Source organism: Bos javanicus, chromosome 19, assembly GCF_032452875.1.
Source record: "Bos javanicus breed banteng chromosome 19, ARS-OSU_banteng_1.0, whole genome shotgun sequence".
NCBI classification, from domain to species: domain Eukaryota; kingdom Metazoa; phylum Chordata; class Mammalia; order Artiodactyla; family Bovidae; genus Bos; species Bos javanicus.
The window spans coordinates 59712208-59729359 of NC_083886.1; the positions used below are offsets into that span (position 1 = coordinate 59712208).

At 51.6% G+C, this 17152-nt stretch overlaps 2 protein-coding genes across 6 annotated transcripts in view; one reads left to right on the forward strand and one right to left on the reverse strand.

Moving 5' to 3' along the window:
- The window catches only part of COG1 (component of oligomeric golgi complex 1), a 12176-nt gene extending 5851 nt beyond the window's left edge, over positions 1-6325 (reverse strand). Inside the window, exons 1-6 of one of the 2 annotated variants that reach the window (XM_061392956.1) lie at positions 5978-6320; positions 4088-4332; positions 3756-3937; positions 3458-3628; positions 1158-1314; positions 74-284 (exon numbers count right to left, since the gene is read on the reverse strand). In XM_061392956.1, coding sequence (XP_061248940.1) covers positions 74-284; positions 1158-1314; positions 3458-3628; positions 3756-3937; positions 4088-4332; positions 5978-6292 — 1281 coding nt within the window. In that variant the 5' untranslated portion in view covers positions 6293-6320. Of the gene's footprint in view, positions 1-73; positions 285-1157; positions 1315-3457; positions 3629-3755; positions 3938-4087; positions 4333-5977 lie in introns of both variants that reach the window. The other variant, XM_061392957.1, reaches the window with a different exon arrangement.
- Positions 5674-17152, forward strand: part of SLC39A11 (solute carrier family 39 member 11) — a 372698-nt gene continuing 361219 nt past the window's right edge. For 3 of the 4 annotated variants that reach the window (XM_061392958.1, XM_061392959.1, XM_061392961.1), the window contains exon 1: positions 5676-5805. The gene's annotated coding sequence lies outside the window, so the exon portion shown is untranslated. Of the gene's footprint in view, positions 5806-17152 lie in introns of all 4 variants that reach the window. The other variant, XM_061392963.1, reaches the window with a different exon arrangement.

The window sequence follows — 17152 nt, forward strand, 5'->3', positions numbered from 1 at the left end:
ATCCAGACAGTCAAAAGGTGGCACCGGGCAGGACTGGCTAGCAGGCAGCTGGCCTGTGGACTTCGCACCTCACCTGCAGCCGGTCAAGGAACAGCTGCTGCATCAGGTCCTCCCAGAACAAGAGCGGCTTGTCCAGGAGCCGCCGGCAGACCACATCCCAGCTGTGATGGATCGACTCGTTGGCGAGTAACCCCCACACGGCGTCTCGGATCCCCGCCAGCCCCTTCGTGCTCGTCACGTACATCAGCAGGCTGCTGATCCCGTTTCTGATGTCTTCATTACACCTGCAACAGAAGCATTTCTCTGGGGCTTCGTAGTCACCTCACCTTTATTAAGAAAAGCTGGACTCTACTTGAAAACCTCTTAACTGAGTCCTAGTATATAAATATAAATGTCTATATGTCTCAGCATGTTTATTAAAAAAAAAAATATATATATATATTAAAAAAAACAGCATTTCTGGCTGGATGGGAGGTGGCACCTACAGCCCCTTCACCAGGCCGACCTTACTCCCTGGACAGGCCTGTCTCCAAGGAAGTCTAGAGCCCCAGAGCATGACTTCAAAGAGTTTGACATTAACATATACACAGTGCTGTACAGGAAGCAGGTAAGCAAGAAGAACCTAGTATTGCACAGGCAACTGTATGCAGCACAGTGGAACCTATAATGAAAAATAATCTGAAACTTACTTTCAGAATTTTCTGAAATCAGAATTGGCATAACTGAATCATGTTACTGCACACTTCAAACTAACACCACACTGTAGACTAGACTTCAATTAAAAAACGCAACTGCAGTGGCAGCCCACTCCAGCACTCTCGCCTGGAGACTCCCAGGACGGGAGCCTGGTGGGCTGCCGTCTGCAGGGTCGCACAGAGTCGGACACGACTGAAGCGACTTAGCAGCAGCAGCACTAAATAAAAGCACGGGAGTGGCAGGGCTCGAGAGGATTTAAAACCCTCTACAGAGTGTGTTGGAACACACACCCCTTCTTGGTTCTCCCGGAGGCGGCTAGCGGCCGTGAGGGCGCTGAGAGGTGGCTGAGCGCGGGGCTGGCCCGACCCCAAGGCCCGCCCAGAAGGCCCAGCCCCTCCCGCTCCCCGTGGCCACATGAGGCGGGGGTGCTGGCGGTTCCCGCTGCCCCGGGAGCTGCTCACACGTGGATCCACTTCTGCAGCGTGTCTTTCAGGTACTCCTGGCTGATGGGATGCGCCAACGTCCGGAGAGCCGGCTGGAACTCGACGACGGACGCGGGCAGGTGTTTGAACCAGCTGCACAGCTTCATCTCGTCCTGCAGAACCCAGACACCTTTTCCTGGGGAGAGGAGGACCAAGGCGGGGTCACCGGGAAGTTAACACAGGACCCGGGAGGGGTTTCCAAAAGTCACCCAGGCTTTCTCTAGGGGCAGCCAGACTGGACCCCAGAAACAGGGGGAGAAAGAAAAGTAGAGTGTGTCCAGGGGCACCCTCATCTGGGAGGGAGTGTGGCACAGAAGGGGAAGGAGAGAGGAGGAAAAAGGGCTGTGTCATCCTTGCATTTTAAAAGCAGTCGCTAAAAAAAAAAAATAAAAGCAGTCGCTGAGCTGAAAGACAAAGCAGGATAGATGAGGCCAACTGACACACGTCTGTCCGCCACCACATCCTGCCCCTTCCCTTCTTCCTTTTTCTCATCTCTGATTCTGGACTCTCCTGAGGCTCGGTCCCCTGCACCAGCTCCTACCTATGACATCATCCACTTCCAAGGCCTCATGACAGCCATGCAAATACACGGCGGGTGTGTCTCCAGCCGGACTGCTCACTGCTCTGTTCTGGACCCACAGTCGCCCGTCCTCTCTAGTCCCACTCCAAGGTCGCAGCTGTTTCCAAGGCAAGGTTTTCAAAAGTAAAGTTGTCATCGGCCCTTTTAAGCCAACTCCTTTTCGAACCCTCCTACTCTGTCTGTGGGAATGTAAATGAATGTGGCCACCACGGAGAACAGTATGGAGGTTCCTTAAAAAACTAAAAACAGATCCAGCAATTGCACTCCTGGGTACACCTCTGGAGAAAACCATAATCTGAAATGATACATGGACCCCAGTGTTCACTGCATGACTATTTACAGCAATCAAGACATGGAAGCAACCTAAATGTCCACTGACAGAGGAATGGATAAACTGCAGTCTGTACATGCAACGGATTATTACTCGGCCATAAAAAACGAACTAACGCCATTTGCAGCAACATGGACGGACCTAGAGATGGTCACACAGAGTGAAGCACGTCAGAAAGACAGCAGCGAACACTGGGTGGTATCAGAGTGAACCTTAAACAGACAATCAAATGAACTTAGAGAACAAACCTGTGGTTACCCAGGGGGAAGAGGGGGGAAATGAGGAGTCTGGGGTGAGCAGATATAAACTACTGTATGTAAAACAGATAAACAAGGTCCTACTAGTAGCACAGGGAACTATGTTCACTATCTTACAATAAACTATGACAACTTGAACAAGAACGTATGAGTCGCTGTGCCATACCCCAGAAACACGCCGCTGCACGTCAACTATACTTCAACAAGAAAACAAGTCTCCTTTTCTGGTAAACTTGGACACCTCCCTTCCACACCCTCCACAGCCAATCCCTCAACACCCATCTCCTAAACACACATCCGCGTTGTCCAGTGAGCCCCGTCTCTACTGCCCCCATCACTCGCCACCTGGTTCGTGGTGACAGCCTCTTAAGTGAGCTCTCAGCATCCGCTCCACCCCACGGGGAACCACTGCCACGTAAAAGCCACGTACGTCTAATCCCACCTGGGACAGATGCCACCCAGTAAAAGCGCAGGGTGCAGGAGGCCTGAGTCCGGAAGGTCCTAGAAGGCTGTCTGCTGTTCTGCCCACATGTGCTGAGTTCACTGGTCATGAGGGAGAAACCAGCCACACACCTCCTCACGCTCCTCCCCACCTCAACTGCCCCTGCTTCCTTTCACTTCCTCACGTTCGAACATCCTCCTGGCCTCAGGACCTTTGCACCTGCTCTTCCTTTTTGCCTGGAACTCTCTTCTTTGCCTCTTACTCAACCTTCAGGTTTCAGTTTAAATATCCCGTCCTGGCTTCCCTGGTGGTCCAGTGGTTAAGAACCTGCCTTGTGATGCAGGGGACGTGGGTACAATCCCTGGCTGGGGAACTAAGATCCCACACGCTGCAGGGCAACTAAATATCTTGTCCGACTGTGGTCCCTCCATTCACGGCTACCAAGTCAAGCTGCACTCGGCCTGGAGAGTGATGACCAGGATTGCTATTAAGCAGATACTGTGGATTCGTGAGTTCAACATCTGCCTCTACCTCTAGACTGTGACCTCCACAAAAGTGGGTCTGTATCTGTCCAATCCACTGCTGTATCCCCAGGGCCCAGCATAGCAGCTGGCAGGTGCCCGGTAAACGAATGAACCAGGAAACAGAAGAGGCTGGCTAAGAGCTCACCGCTAGGGTGCTGGCTGGTGATGCTGTCCAGCGTGGAGAAGAGCAGGCCACACGGCAGCAAGGGGTCTGGCAGCAGCCCCTCTGGTAGAGTGTAGAAGAGAGCATGTGCTTGGTTCAGAGTGGTGGCCAGCAGCTCCACCAGTGAGCAAATCTGAGCCTTGATCCCAGCACCTGCGAGAAGAAACCACCCTCTTTTAGCAGTGTCCTTTGGTAAAGTTAGAAACACAGAATGCTCTGGACTCCCTCAGCTCCTCCTGCTCCATCCCCATATCACATCTGGGAGAGAAGCCACGCCCACCGTGGTGAGGCTGGTTGAGAAGTTTCTGGATTGCTGCCTTTCTGGCCAACAGGAAGTCTGTTAGGGCTTGGCGCGGAGAACTCTCTTCCAAGAGCATGATAGAGCACAGGGCCTCGGCCACAGCCTGGTCAGACACAGCTTGGCATTTGAGCAGCATCTTGCTCTCATGCAGGATGGTTGACCTAAAGAGATGATGGCAAAGGTCACAGGGAGCTTCTGACATCTTCGGAGAAGACCACCCAGTACACGAGGAGAGAGAAGACACGCTCCATAAAATCAGAGCGGTGCAGCTCGGCCATCACCAGAGAAGGTCCTGCTGGCGGACCACTTACCGGAAGTGGCTGGCAGCTGCCACCTGCCGGATGAGTATGGGGAACCGGGAGAGGACAGGGCTGTGTCGGGAACTGGAAGACTCCAGCTGTAGCAGCTTGTGGAGGTAGCAGCAGAGCAGGTAGAGCTGGGTGGCGTGGAGATACCTCGAGGCCTCCATGGAGCTCCAGATCTTCTCAGGGATTTCCAGGAGAAGCTTGATCTGGGCAGCCATGCTGTAGAACTTCTCCTGGGATGGCTGCTGGGGCTGCAGGCAAAGGCACAGAGCTGAGTCAGGACAAACAAGAGCCAGGTCAGCGTGGGGCCAGCTGGGGGAGATGCATGAGGGATCCGGGGGTACGGAACTTTCATGAACTTGGATTCGGTGCTGCTCGGCAAGGCATCGAGGTTGGTGTAGCAGAATTACTGGAGGTAAGTTTTTCCTACCAGGTCTACTTTTGCCCTGTCCCACGGAGGGGCAAACCAAATCTGGTCACTGCACTGGCAGGGTATCAGGGACCCCTGGGGTGTCTCAGCCCAGAGCCCACGCATCACCCCTCCAGGGAGCTTTTGGCCTTGCTGAGTTTGATGTTCGTCCTTCCTACACTTTGTCCTGCTGCTTTGACTGCCTTGTGGGCTTCGCTGCTGGCTGTTCTTCACCAACCTTCCCCTGAATTTGGGTCCAGCCTCACGCCTCTACTCATCTCAGTCTGTCCTCTCCCTTCACCATTCTCCTCCCTGAAACGTCCCCTCCACAGCACACCACATAGCCCTCACCACTCCCCATCGAGCCTTTGCTGCTGCGGCTAGACACTCCCTGGGACTTTCACTCATTTTCTGATCAGTGTATTTAACACGAGGTTCATCTTCCTACCAAAACTTAGAGCCACCTGACCTCCCTCAACACGTCTGTGTAGACCACCACGTCCCAGGACACTCATGTCGTTCTGATGGTTCTGCCGACATATCTACACCTCGGCTTCCGCAGTCACGTCCCTGGCTCCACTGCAGGTGATCGTCGTCTCACCCTTGCGTGGATCCGGAAGCCTAGCACTCGCACCGTGTGCCTTCTCTATCCCCTCCAGGCTACCCTTTCCCTTTCCTGTCACATGACATTCTTCAAAGGTCATTTAGATCTTAAGTGTGCCCAGTTCTAAGTGCCTAGTGTCTCAGCCTGGTGGTCAAGGGTTGCCTGTCCTTCCAGTCCTTTCTTCCAGGGACCTCTGAATCCACGGATTCTCACGGCTGGGGTGGGGGGGGGGGCTACTCTGGAGTTGTGTGCAGACCTCTCATTGTGGTGGCTTCTCTTGTTGCGGAGCCCCAGCTCTACGGTGTGTGGGCTCAAGAGCACAAGCTCAACAGTTATGCTGCAGGGGGCTTAGCCGCTCTGAGGCACGTGGGATATTCTTGGATAAGGGAGCGAAACTTTGTCTCCTGCACTGGCAGGCAGATTCCTTATCACCTTAGTTCCTTAAAATGAACCTGTTCCTCTATTAAAAGATGAGAGCCTGGGGACTGGTTACTACCTGCAAAGGGTAGCAGGCTTCTTTGCAGCCTGGAAGTTGTTCCTGGGAGTGGAGTGGGGGCGGGGGGCGGGAGGAAGGAACGAGCTGGGAGGGGAGGTGGTCGACACAGGGGAGAACTCTGTTCCCGAAACGATGTCGGCAAACAGGGAACAGGGCTGAACACCTAGCGTTTCCATGAGATGTGGGAAAGGAAGCCCGGCGACCCCAGGACTGAGGTGAGGGAGGCGAGGCCCGGAGCCCGGGAGGGGTCCTGAGGAGCCGCGGGGAACCGGCCAGCAGCGCGGGGAGGGCGGCAGGAGTGCCCCACGCCGGCCGCGGGGGCAGGGGGCGGCGGGGGCGCCTCCTGAGGCGGGTGGGCCCCGGCCGGGGCGCGGGCGCGGGGCTGACCTGCGGGTCCCGCGGCGGCCGGGGCGCGGCCGAGCCGGCCTGGCGGAGGCGGGCGCAGTACTGGTCGGTGGCCCTCACGGCGTCCACCAGCCCCGCGGCGCAGCGGCGCATCTGGCCGATGGTGTCGGCCGCCTCGATCAGATCGCGGTACCGCTCGCCCACCATCTGCCGCAGCTCCTCCTTCTTGTGCTCGATCTCGGCGCGCACCTGGCGCTCCAGCCCGCGGATCTCCTCCGCGCCGTGGGTCTCGAAGAGCGCCGCGGGGTCGCGGAGGTCCAGCCTCTTCAGAGCCGAGGAGGCGGCCGCGGCCGCCATGATGGACGCGTCAGCGGCCCAGCAGGGCACTTCCGCCCGGCCTTGCCGCCCCGCCGCCATCTTGGTTGAGGGCGGAAAGCGCTTCCGCCCGGTGGGTGGGGGCGGGGCCAGGCTTGTTCGGGGCGGCCGAGGGGCGGAGCCAGTGATGGGCGGCACTGTTTTTAAAGTTTTTTTTTAAAGTGGTTGGGCGGCACTTTTTTAAAAGGGAGCCTGCGTGGCTGCTGGGTCGCTGAGCCCGCAGGTGTGTTGGGGCGCAGCCTTACTCGGGTCTGAAGCCTCTCCTAGCGCCGGTGCAGCGTCTCCCCGTCGCGGTTAATTGTCATCAAGCGCCGGCGGTCTGACTGTAACCCCTCCTCGGGATGCTCGGGTCCCCTCGCCAGGCCCCTCGCGCGGCGCCGGATCGCGGTCTTTCCCCTGCGAGGGCTCGATGGCACACTTGGCCCGTCCCCTTCCCCTGGGTCGGCCCCCTTCTCCTCCGGGTCCCCGGCCGCCGCCGTGTCCAGGTCGGGCTGGGAGCCGGGTGGACGCACAGAGCTGACCGCTGGACCCCCATCCCTGGCTCTCAGCCTGCAGTCTTTTGGGACGTCCTGTTCGTTGTTTACTCTGGTCATCCACCGAATGCGATGTTAGGAAGAGGTACCTGGGAGTCTGTTTTCGTTCATTGGAAAGTAACTTCACAGATGCTCGGAACGCGGCCGGAGCGCAGGAGTGTGTGCGCGCAAGGATGTGTGCGCGCTCGTTGCTTCTGGTTTTCTATTGTTGGTTATTTCTTTCGGGTTTTTGTGTTTGGTTTCAAACCAGCGTTGTACCATCAAAGATGTTTCCCCTGGTAGAACCTTACACTGGCGCCAGTGCGGCGAGGAGAGTAGTGGGCAGTGAGCAAAAGACTCAAATGCCTGAGAAAACGATGCCTGGGAGGAGGGCTGGGGTCGGGGGACGCCTGACTCATAATGAAACTTGGGGAGTATGGCTTCTTTCTTCTGAGTGTTTCCAAGACCCTTCATTTACAAAAACAAATCATTATTGGAGATTTCCTATGCACATTAAAGCAGAGAGAATGATACGGTGTGTCCACCAGCTGGGTCTTATGGTTGCTCAGTCATGGTTAGCCTCAGCCTCATGAATGCCCCAACCCCACATCCTCTCCCTCCCACCATCCCCATGATTTTGAGACAAATCCCAGGCATCAAAAAAATTCAATCTGTCAATTGAACCATTCATTTATAGTACTCTTCCTGGAGGAGGAAATGGCAACCCACTCCAGTATTCTTGCCTGGAGAATCTCATGGACAGGGGAGCCTGGCAGGCTACAGTCTATGGGGTCGCAAAGAATCGGGACACCACTTAGCAACTGCATAGAAATAGTACTCTAGTTTACCTCACCATAGCCCTGCAACCTAGGGAATTTGACAGGTGGGTAACCTGGGACCCAGAGAGGCTTTAAACCCAGAATGGATTTACTTGGTGTAACCGTCAAAAGTCCATCCACAACATGATCCCATGTACACTTCAGCCCTGGAAAGGAGGTAGGAATAATTATTCTATGTCTGACAAAACCCCCAGAGAAGCTTATTTATTCCTGCCACATAGTTAATCAGAGACAGAACAAGCACGTACACCTAGAATCCTGAATTCCTTTTCTACCTTCTCTCGCAACTTCCCACAAACTCAAAGCGCTTCCTGGTGGCAGGTCTGCTCTTTGCTGCTACTGCAACCCCATTAGGTAGGGACACTTGCTGCTGCTTGGCTTCCCCTCGCCCGCAGGATCTCTCTTCTGTGTTTGAGAATCACCGCTGATGGCAATATCTCTCTGTTCCACTCACAGCTGAGCTGGGATCTGCCGATCAGACACAACCCTCCTACGACTTTAGATGGAGAGCTAGTGATGTCAAGGAGCAGGGAGACTTCATTTTGGCAGTGACAGAGGTGACCCCTACAAACATCCACTCTCCAGGGGCAGCAGAGACACTGAATCCAGCTGTAGCATCCAGCTGCCAGTGACAGCCAGGGGTGACCTCCCCAGTATCTTGTGTTTCGACTAGATTCTGAGGGTTCACTTTCCTTGGTTCTTGTCTCTTTGCTGAGCAGGGTTCCCCAGCTTCCCCAGGGGTTTTATGGGCAGTCCAGTATCTTATTGATATATTTCAAAATCAAAACACTTTCAGTTGCTTGCCCTAGAGACTCCAACTGACCTATACCCCCTGAGTTTCTGGCTCCACGAATGAAAATTTGGCTGGCATCTTTGGAACAGCAAGCGGGAGGAATGTCAGCAGTCAACTTGGGTGTGGGGGCCTCAGGGTTCGTGTCGGGTGGGGGGCTTGCCCTGGCCACACAGCTGTCATTTCAGGTAGAGAAAGGGCAGGCTGGCATCGCAGCAGAGTGTCAGCAGGCTGCCGTCGTGCGGGGCTTTCTGCGCCTGCTCTCTGCCTCCCCAGCCAAGTTCCCCCGGCTGCCCTGAAGATGCCACTGTTGCCCTTCTGCTTGCGGATCCGAGCGCCCAACAGAGGCTGTCAGCACACTGGCTTCTCGCCTGGGCGCCGGGGGCCTCCGGGGGCTGCGGGAACTGTGTGTCGGACTCTTCCCTCTCCACGGCCCCTTTCCCAGCCCCTCTGCATGGATGTGGCAGTGAGGCTTTCTTCTTCCTCCGGTTCTTGCTTCGTGGCTCCAACAAAACCAGGATGTGGGCAGGGAGTTCAGCTCCAGCAGCTGGGCAAGGCACTGGGCTGGGAGCCAGGGCTGAGATGTGAAAGAGTCTTTTTTTTTCTTCTTCGAGGAAGCACACAAGTAGAAGGTTCCTCCTTATTTTATTGCCATCTTTTTTTAAAAAAACTTACTGTTTTATACTAGAATAGAGCCGATTAACAATGCTGTGATAGTTTCGGGTGCGTAGCTGAGTGACTCAGCCATACATAGATGCGTATCCATTCTCCCCCAAACTCCCCTCCCATCCACGCTGCTCCATAACACTGAGCAGAGTTCCCTCTGCTATACGGTAGGTCATCTATTTTAAATATAGCAGTGTGTACATGTCCATCCCAAATTCCCTAACTATCCCTTCCCCCAGCCTCCTCCCCCAACCATAAGTTCATTCTCTAAGTCTATGAGTCTGTTTCTGTATTCTAAATAAATTTATTTGTATCATTTCATTTTATATTGCACATATAAGGGATATCCTATGATATTTCAGCTTCTCTGTCTGACTTACTTCACTCAGTATTTTGCCATCTTTTAATTTTTATTTACAGATGACTGCATGTGTGTATGTGTATCTTGTGGCAACCCTTTTTTTGTTGTTGTTAACTTAAAAAATACATTTATTTATTTTTGGTTGCACTGGGTCTTTGGGTCTTTGTTGCTGCGCGTGCGCATGGGCTTTCCCTAGTTGGGTCGAGTGGAGGCTGCTCTTTGCGGCGTGTGGTTTCCCACTGCAGTGGCTTCTCTTATTGTGGAGCATGGGCTCAGTAGTTGTGGTGCACATGCTTTTTTGCTCCATGGCATGCGGAATCTTCCCAGACCTGGGATCAAACCCGTGACCCCTGCATTGGCAGGCATAGTGTGGCAACTCCTGATGACAAATTTTCCTCCTTTCTCCTTAAATCTTCTGGGGTAGAATTTTAAGCATCCAGTGTTTTAAGTTCAAGAGATGACGTTTAGATCACCCTGGGCTCCTGAAATCAAACCTAGCATTCTGCCGATTATAATAGCTGTCATTTCAAGCCCCGCTTCAGCACTTGGCATGTCTTATGTTTAATTCTCACAGTACTTCTACAGCGTAGCTCGTCTTCCACTCACCTGATTGTAAAACAGGGTTTCATCAGCAGCGAGGCACCTGTCCGAGATGACACAGGCAGTCGGAGGTCAAGTCAGTCTTCAGATCTCAGTCAGTCTGACTCTGTGGTCCTTGATCTTTGTCACATTACTAGCTTCAAAGAAAAATTCAGAACATCAAAAGCCAGAAGAACCAGACAATTCCGAAGCAGAATTCAGACAGCACTGGCACCGCCTCCTGCCCTTTGCCCAGCAGTGAGGGTCTGCAGGTTCAGGCGGGTGCAGGCCCCAGGCTGGAGTGGGCTCCAGTGATGCGGGAGCCAGTGACCCCGGGGCGGCCATGCCCGGGGGCCCAGTTGTCTGCGTGCTGGAGGGCTGTCTTTGAAAACCGGGAACATGTTCTGACATTTTCCCTTTCCCTGGGCCCGTCAGCACTCTTATCTCACTCAACATTGAGGAGGCAGGTTTCTCCTTCCTTTTAAATAGAAATATAGCAAGCCAGCCAGCATCATGCCTAAAATAGAAGGGTTTTTAAAAACAGATTTTTGCAGATCCCACATGTTCTCCTTCATTTATGCCTCGTGTGGTCTCGCGTCTGGACCTTGGCTCCCTGATGAAAGGATTCAGTAAATATACGCAAAATGAGTGAATAGCGTCCTACCTATATGTCGCATAGACACCAAGTGTCTGCCCAAAGGCCACACTGGGAAAGGCAGAAGGGGCTTCTGTCATCAGTCGCCTGATAGCTGAAATACCAAAAGCAGTAAGACGCTTCTGACCTGTATCACACCCACTTCAATGCCTCATTTCAGCCCCTCTTCTTTTTTTTAAGATTTTTTTGATGTGGACCAAAGTCTTTACTGAATTTGTTATAATACTGTTTCTGTTTTTAAAAAAAAACATTTATTTCTTTAGGCCGCTCAGGTCTTAGCTGTGGCACGTGGGCTCACTGGTTGTGGTATGTGGGCTTACTTGCCCAGTGGCAATGGGATCCTCGTTGCCTGACCGGGGATCAAACCCGAGCCCCCCGCAGTGCATGGTGCATTCCTAACCGGTGGACCACCAGGAAAGTCCCTGTCTCTGTTTTTAACAACAAAGCTAGGAGAAATGGAAAAGGAGAAAGCAAGAAGGGAAAAGGAAAAAAAGGAGAGGAATCTTGACAGCAAATGAACAGATAGCAAAGAAAAGAAAGGGAAATTTGTTCTGGTAAAGGATCGATTGTGTTGATCACAGGAGTGTCTGGGGCGGGACAGAAGATCCAGTCACGAACCACTTCCTGCGGTGATGGAGACATTGGGTGTTTGCCCTTGGGTGACATTCTAGTAGGGTAAGAATGCCTCCCACAGTCGTCTTAACATCTCTGTGTCAGTGTTTATCAGCCTGTGTCAACTGGAGGTGACATTTGTCGTGGGAGGGATGGTTATTTGACTTAACTGTTTGCAGATACCGGAGACCCTGCCTTCAACAAATAGCCAGGCAGGCATCACATTTGATGAAGACAGCCTGGACGTCTGGACTGCCCACGAACTCAACACCTTCACTAGAAAAGGAGATATCAAAAATCCCACTTCAAACATTAGTTTGGACCCTTAATTAGTGTGTATTTGAGCGCCTGCTATGTTAACTAGCTCTGTTGATGTAATGGAGGATCGAAGAGATATTTGATGAACAGTCAATGATCCTGTAACAATCTCTCATTTCTCTTTTTTAAACTTTTAATTTTGTATTGGGGTAAAGACCGTTAACAATGTTGTGAGTTTCAGGTGGGCAGTGAAGGGACACAGCCATACATACATGTATCCATTCTCCCCCAAACTCCCCTCCCACCCAGGTTGCCCCATAACATTGAGCAGAGTTCCCTGTGCCGTACAGTAGGTCCTTGTTGGGTCTCCATTTAATTTTTTATTTATTTACTTTTTAAAGTTTATTTGTTTTAATTGGAGGATAATTACTTTACAATACTGTGATGGTTTTTGCTATGCATCAGCCAACATGAATCAGCCACAGATGTGTGTCCCCCTGTCCTGAATCCCTCCTCACGTCCCTCCCCACCCTTATCCATTTTAAATATAGCAGTGTGCACATGTCTATCCCAGACTCCTTAACTATCCCTTCCCCACATTCTTCCCCGCTCCTCCCCAGCAACCATAAGTTCGTTCTCTAAGTCTGTCTCACTTGAAGCGTCCTGCACTCTCTTCCTTGCTCCACTGTTCCACTCTGGCTGATGAGCTTTCTCACTTGTATGGAGAAGACGGAAGTAATCAGGAAGGTCCTCAAGTTAAGTCCCCTAAATTCAACTCTGGATCTCACCCCTCCCACCTCTCAAGGAGCTCACTCTCTTCTCTCTCCTCCATAATTTTCTCCTTCTCAGCGGGATGGTTTCCATCATGTCAAAAATACTCCCTAGCGTCTCCCGTCTTATAAAAATGCTCCTTTGTCTTCCAGGCTCCTTCCAGCGCGCCCACCTCTCCCCCCATCACAATGAAACGTTTTGACCTTTGGTAATTGCTGTCTCTACAAGACGCCCCCAGTTCTCTTCTCCAACTCCATCCATTAAGACTCCTTGCATTACTGTTGCGTCCACTGAAAACTCCATCCCTTAGGACTCCTTGCATTACCGTTGCGTCCACTGAAAGACCGCCCTCCCCATCTTGTCAGTCTCAGTCTCAGCACTCACTCCATTTCTGGACCTTTCCGCAGCCTTCAGCATGGCTGACCCACCCCTTATTGACACAGTTGCCTTTTTTTTTAATTGGAGGATAATTGCTTTACAATATTGTGTTAGTGGCTGCCGTACGTCAACATAAATCAGCCATAGGTACACATATGTCCCCTCCCTCTTGAACCTCCCTTCCCCCTCCCTCCCCATCCCTCTCCTCTAGGTTGTGCCACAGTGCTGGGTTTGAGCTCCCTGCATCATACAGCAAATTTTGCAGCACTATTTACAATAGCTAGAACATGGAAGCAACCTAGATGTTCATCGACAGATGAATGGATAAAGAAGTTTTGCATATATACAACAGAATATTACTCAACCATAAAAAGGAATGCATTTGAGTCAGTTCTGTTGAGGTGGGTGAACCTAGAGCCTATTACACACAGTGGCCTTTTGACTGCTGTCAAGACAGCCTCTTCCATCACTAGGCACTTCTTCTTAATCTCTTTTGCTGGCTCTTCTTGCTTTGCGTGACTTCGTAACGTTGGAGGGGTCCAGGCTCAAGCCTTAGCGCTGGTCCCTCCTCAGTCTGCAGTGCCTGACTAGGTGACTCCATCCTGCCCAGGCCCTAAAGACTCAGAGGGTCACCCCAAGGGTTCAGGTGGGAATTACGATGGCGGTGCAAGTGTAGAGAAGGGGAAAGCTGTTTGCAGATAACTCCTGCATTTGTTCCTTCAGCCCAGGGCTCCTGGATGATGCATCTAGCTGCCTCCTTAGACTCTTCACTTGGGTGCCTAAGAGACATCTCAAATCCATTATGTCCAAGTAATCATTCTCTTCCAGCCACCCTTCCTATTCTCTTCTCCGAGCCAACCCTATCTCAGAAAATGGCACCACTGAGTTATTCATGCCCAAACCCCAGGAATAATCCTCCATGCTTCTCTCTGTCCACACCCAATCCATTTTTCAATCCTGTAGACTCTTCCTCCAAAATAGGGGTTGACGAACTTTGGCTATGAAGTCAGAGAGTTAATGGGCTTTGCAGGCGCTGAGATCTCTGTAAGAACTGTTCAGCAAGGCCACGGTAGCAGGAAGTCAGCAGTAGACAGTAGGTAAGTGAATGGGCATGGCTGTGTTCCAAGAACACGTCATTTACAGAAGCAAGCCGGGGGCCAGTGTTGGCCCATAATTTGCTAATCCCTGATGCGGGGTATATCCCTGGCCTTTTCCATTTCCACTGTTACTACCAGAGACCAAGTCATCAGTTTCTCATCTGAGCCACTTAGATTGCTTTCTCTTTTGTTGGTGGGAGCTTAGTTCCCACACCTGGGATTGAACCCACGCCCCCTGCACTGGAAGCATGAGTCATAACCATCAGACCACTAGGGAAGTCCTTCGGATCACCTTCTAGCTCCCCTGTCTCTACTCCTGTCCCCTTAGTAACTGTCTTCGTTCTGAAAGCAGCTGCATCTTTCAAAAGTGTGACCCAGGCCCGGGTGTCCCCTGCTTCAACCCTCCTGGGGCTTCTCCCTTTCTGGGCAAGTTCCAGCTCCTAGCAGAGGCCTTCCGGACCCTGCGTGACTGGCGCACCTCAGCCCGCTCTTCCCTCTCGTGCCAGTCCAGCCTCACTGGCGTCCTTTCTGTGTCATAAAGAAGGCTTGACTCACCCCTCTCTGAGGCTTTCACTCCGTCTGTTTGTTTTATCAGATCTTCACGTGGGGTCACCTCCTCTGAGAAGACTGCCCGGGTCACCCCAACTTAAAGTAGGAAGCGTTAGTATTTATAAAGGACTTTTTATATGTCAGCCACTGTTAGAAACAGTGCCTCATGAACTGCCTTATTCAATTCTCACACAAAACCCCCTAAACTAGGTCCTGTTCTTATCTCTACTTTATTGAAGGGGAAGTTGGGGCCAAGAGAGATTATATCATTTCCCCCAAATGATTGAGGAAGTGGCAGAGCTGATATAAACCAGGCTATCTGGCTCTGGGGCCACGACCTTAGCATCGCTCTTTACTGTCTATGTATCCCATTTATCATAACGTTTGTTGCTGTGTTGTGATACATGTTCATTTATTTATGCATCTGTTTGTCGCGTGTCTCCCCTTCAACTTGGAGCAGAGATCTGATCTGTCTTTTGTCTTATCAAATTCTCAGCTTCTAGACCACTACACACGGTACTGTGTCTGACACACAGCAGACACTCACGATTTGTTGAATGTGTGAAAAATAATTTAACTTTGTAGTAATTTATTAGTATGCTGACGAGTCTATAAACATTCAAAATATACCTTATCTTAGAATTCCTATGAAAGAAAGGAAATGGTTAGATTCATTACTCCAATTGCAAAAGTGTTGAATTCATTCGTAATCTGCTCAGGCCTCCCCTTACCCCCAGAATATGTGAATTCTTTGGGCTTTTAAATGTTACTTATGAAATGAGAAGAGTCTTGTGGTCGTTTTCACCTTCTTATTCCTTTCCCCGTTGCTTCTGGGCTGTGTACTCTAGGACAGCAATCCTGAGGGTCAGGATAAGTTCAAGGGAAGGTGGTCCCTTCCAGTGTGGTTGAATGTTTTCAACTGAAGGACACATCTGTAAGAGAAGCTTTTTTATTACAGTGGCTCAGCAGTTGAGAATCTGCCTGCAATGCAGGAGAGGCCGGTTTGCTCCCTGGATCGGGAAGATCCTCTTGAGAAGGAAATGACAACTCACCCTAGGATTCTTGCCTGGGAAATCCCATGGACAGAGGAGCCCGGTGGGCCACAGTCCATGGGGTCGCAAAAGAGTCAGGCGTGACTTAGCAACCGAACAACAACAACAACACGTTATTTCAGTAATCCTGCCCTCACCAGTATTCTTGCGTGGGAAATCCCACGGACGGAGAAGCCTGGCAGGCTATAGTCCATGCGGTTGCAGAGAGTCGGATACGACTGAGCAGCTTCAGTTCGCCCTCACCTTGCTTAGAGAAGTATGTGGCCCCCAGGCACCCATAGCTGCCACCTGAGAATATTTGACTGTAATGATGAAAGAAGGGGTTTCCTCTTGGATACAGCATAATTGGAGAAGTAACTTGGGAGGAAGCAGTTGTCAAGTCTCCCTTTCCTGGGGATGAACCATTGGCAGGACCCTGTCTTATCCTGGGACTCACGTGTCAGTTAATGAGGACTTAGAGCATGAAGAGTTCAAAGACGCCGGCGGGGAAATCAGATCGCCGAGCAAACTGCCGTTTCAGGAGGCGTGCTTGTGGGAAGCCTTGTCTCTCCTGGACTGTGGACTTTGTTTGCTTCTGTTGTATTTTAAGCTCTACCAGGTAAATCAGAGACATAAACCTGCTTGGCCTGAGGCTGGGTGGTCAAAGACCCTGAGTTCTTAAGACTTGGGAAAATTTGCTCTTTGAGTGTCTGCAAATAGAGTCTGGGGGAGAATGCCAGCACTTGGCTAAAATGTATTGAATCTTCTTTTGATAGGCTTTTGGTACAGGCGCAGATCGTGGAAGTGTGTGCTACTTGACATTTGAATTTGAAAGGCCGTGCCGAGGAGTTTATGTCTTGCAAAAGAGGCGCGTCGTCTGCCCAAAGCAGAATCTCTGGGTGTTGACCAACTGGCATCCTGTGTGAGCGGGTGGAGCTCTAATCCTGCATCCCGTTTGCTGCTCCCGAACTGTCCAGGGGTTATTTTCTGAAAATCCAGTTTATCCTCTTAGAATTTGCTAATTTTAAAAAATATATTAAAAAAAATATATTTATTTATTTGGCTGTGCCACGTGGGATCTTCCATCTTCATTGTAGCCTGTGGGACTTCTAGTTGCAGCTTTCAAACTCTTGGTTGTGGCACATGGGATCTAGTTCCCCTGACCAGGGATTGAACCCAGGCCCCCTGTATTGGGAGTGTGGAGTCTTAGCCACTGGACCACCAGGGAAGTCCCTATCCTCCTAGAATTTAGAGAGTGCTTTTAACTCCGGAAGGCCCCCAGGGCCCCTCGTTATGCCAGTCGGCACCTTGGTGAGGTATGAGGTAAGGGTAGGGGTGGGTCCGGGGGTCCAGTGGAGGGTAGCTCAGGTGGTTTGCTCACCTCCCTGTGGTGCAGTGTGCAGGGGGCATGCGCGGTACCCTGGTTTTGCCCTGGGCTCTTCAAAAGTGGCAGTTGGGTTTTTGGTCTTTTTGTATCTCGTTGTTCATAATTTTGCCCCAATTGCACGCATGCAGTTATTTTTAGTCTGCTGTCGTTTCTTTGTATTTTGTTGCTCGAGGAAATGTGTGTCCGGGTGTAAGTCTTATAGCAAAGGGTCCCAGGTCCCAGCCTGTCTCAGGAGAGGAGCAAAGGGGTGTAATAGGATTCTGCCTGTGGGCGAATGACATCGCAGGCACAGCTCCTGGTCCCGCCTCCCCCGTGGCGTCAGCTCTCAGGGGCTCTCCCAGCCTCCCCCGTTTCAGT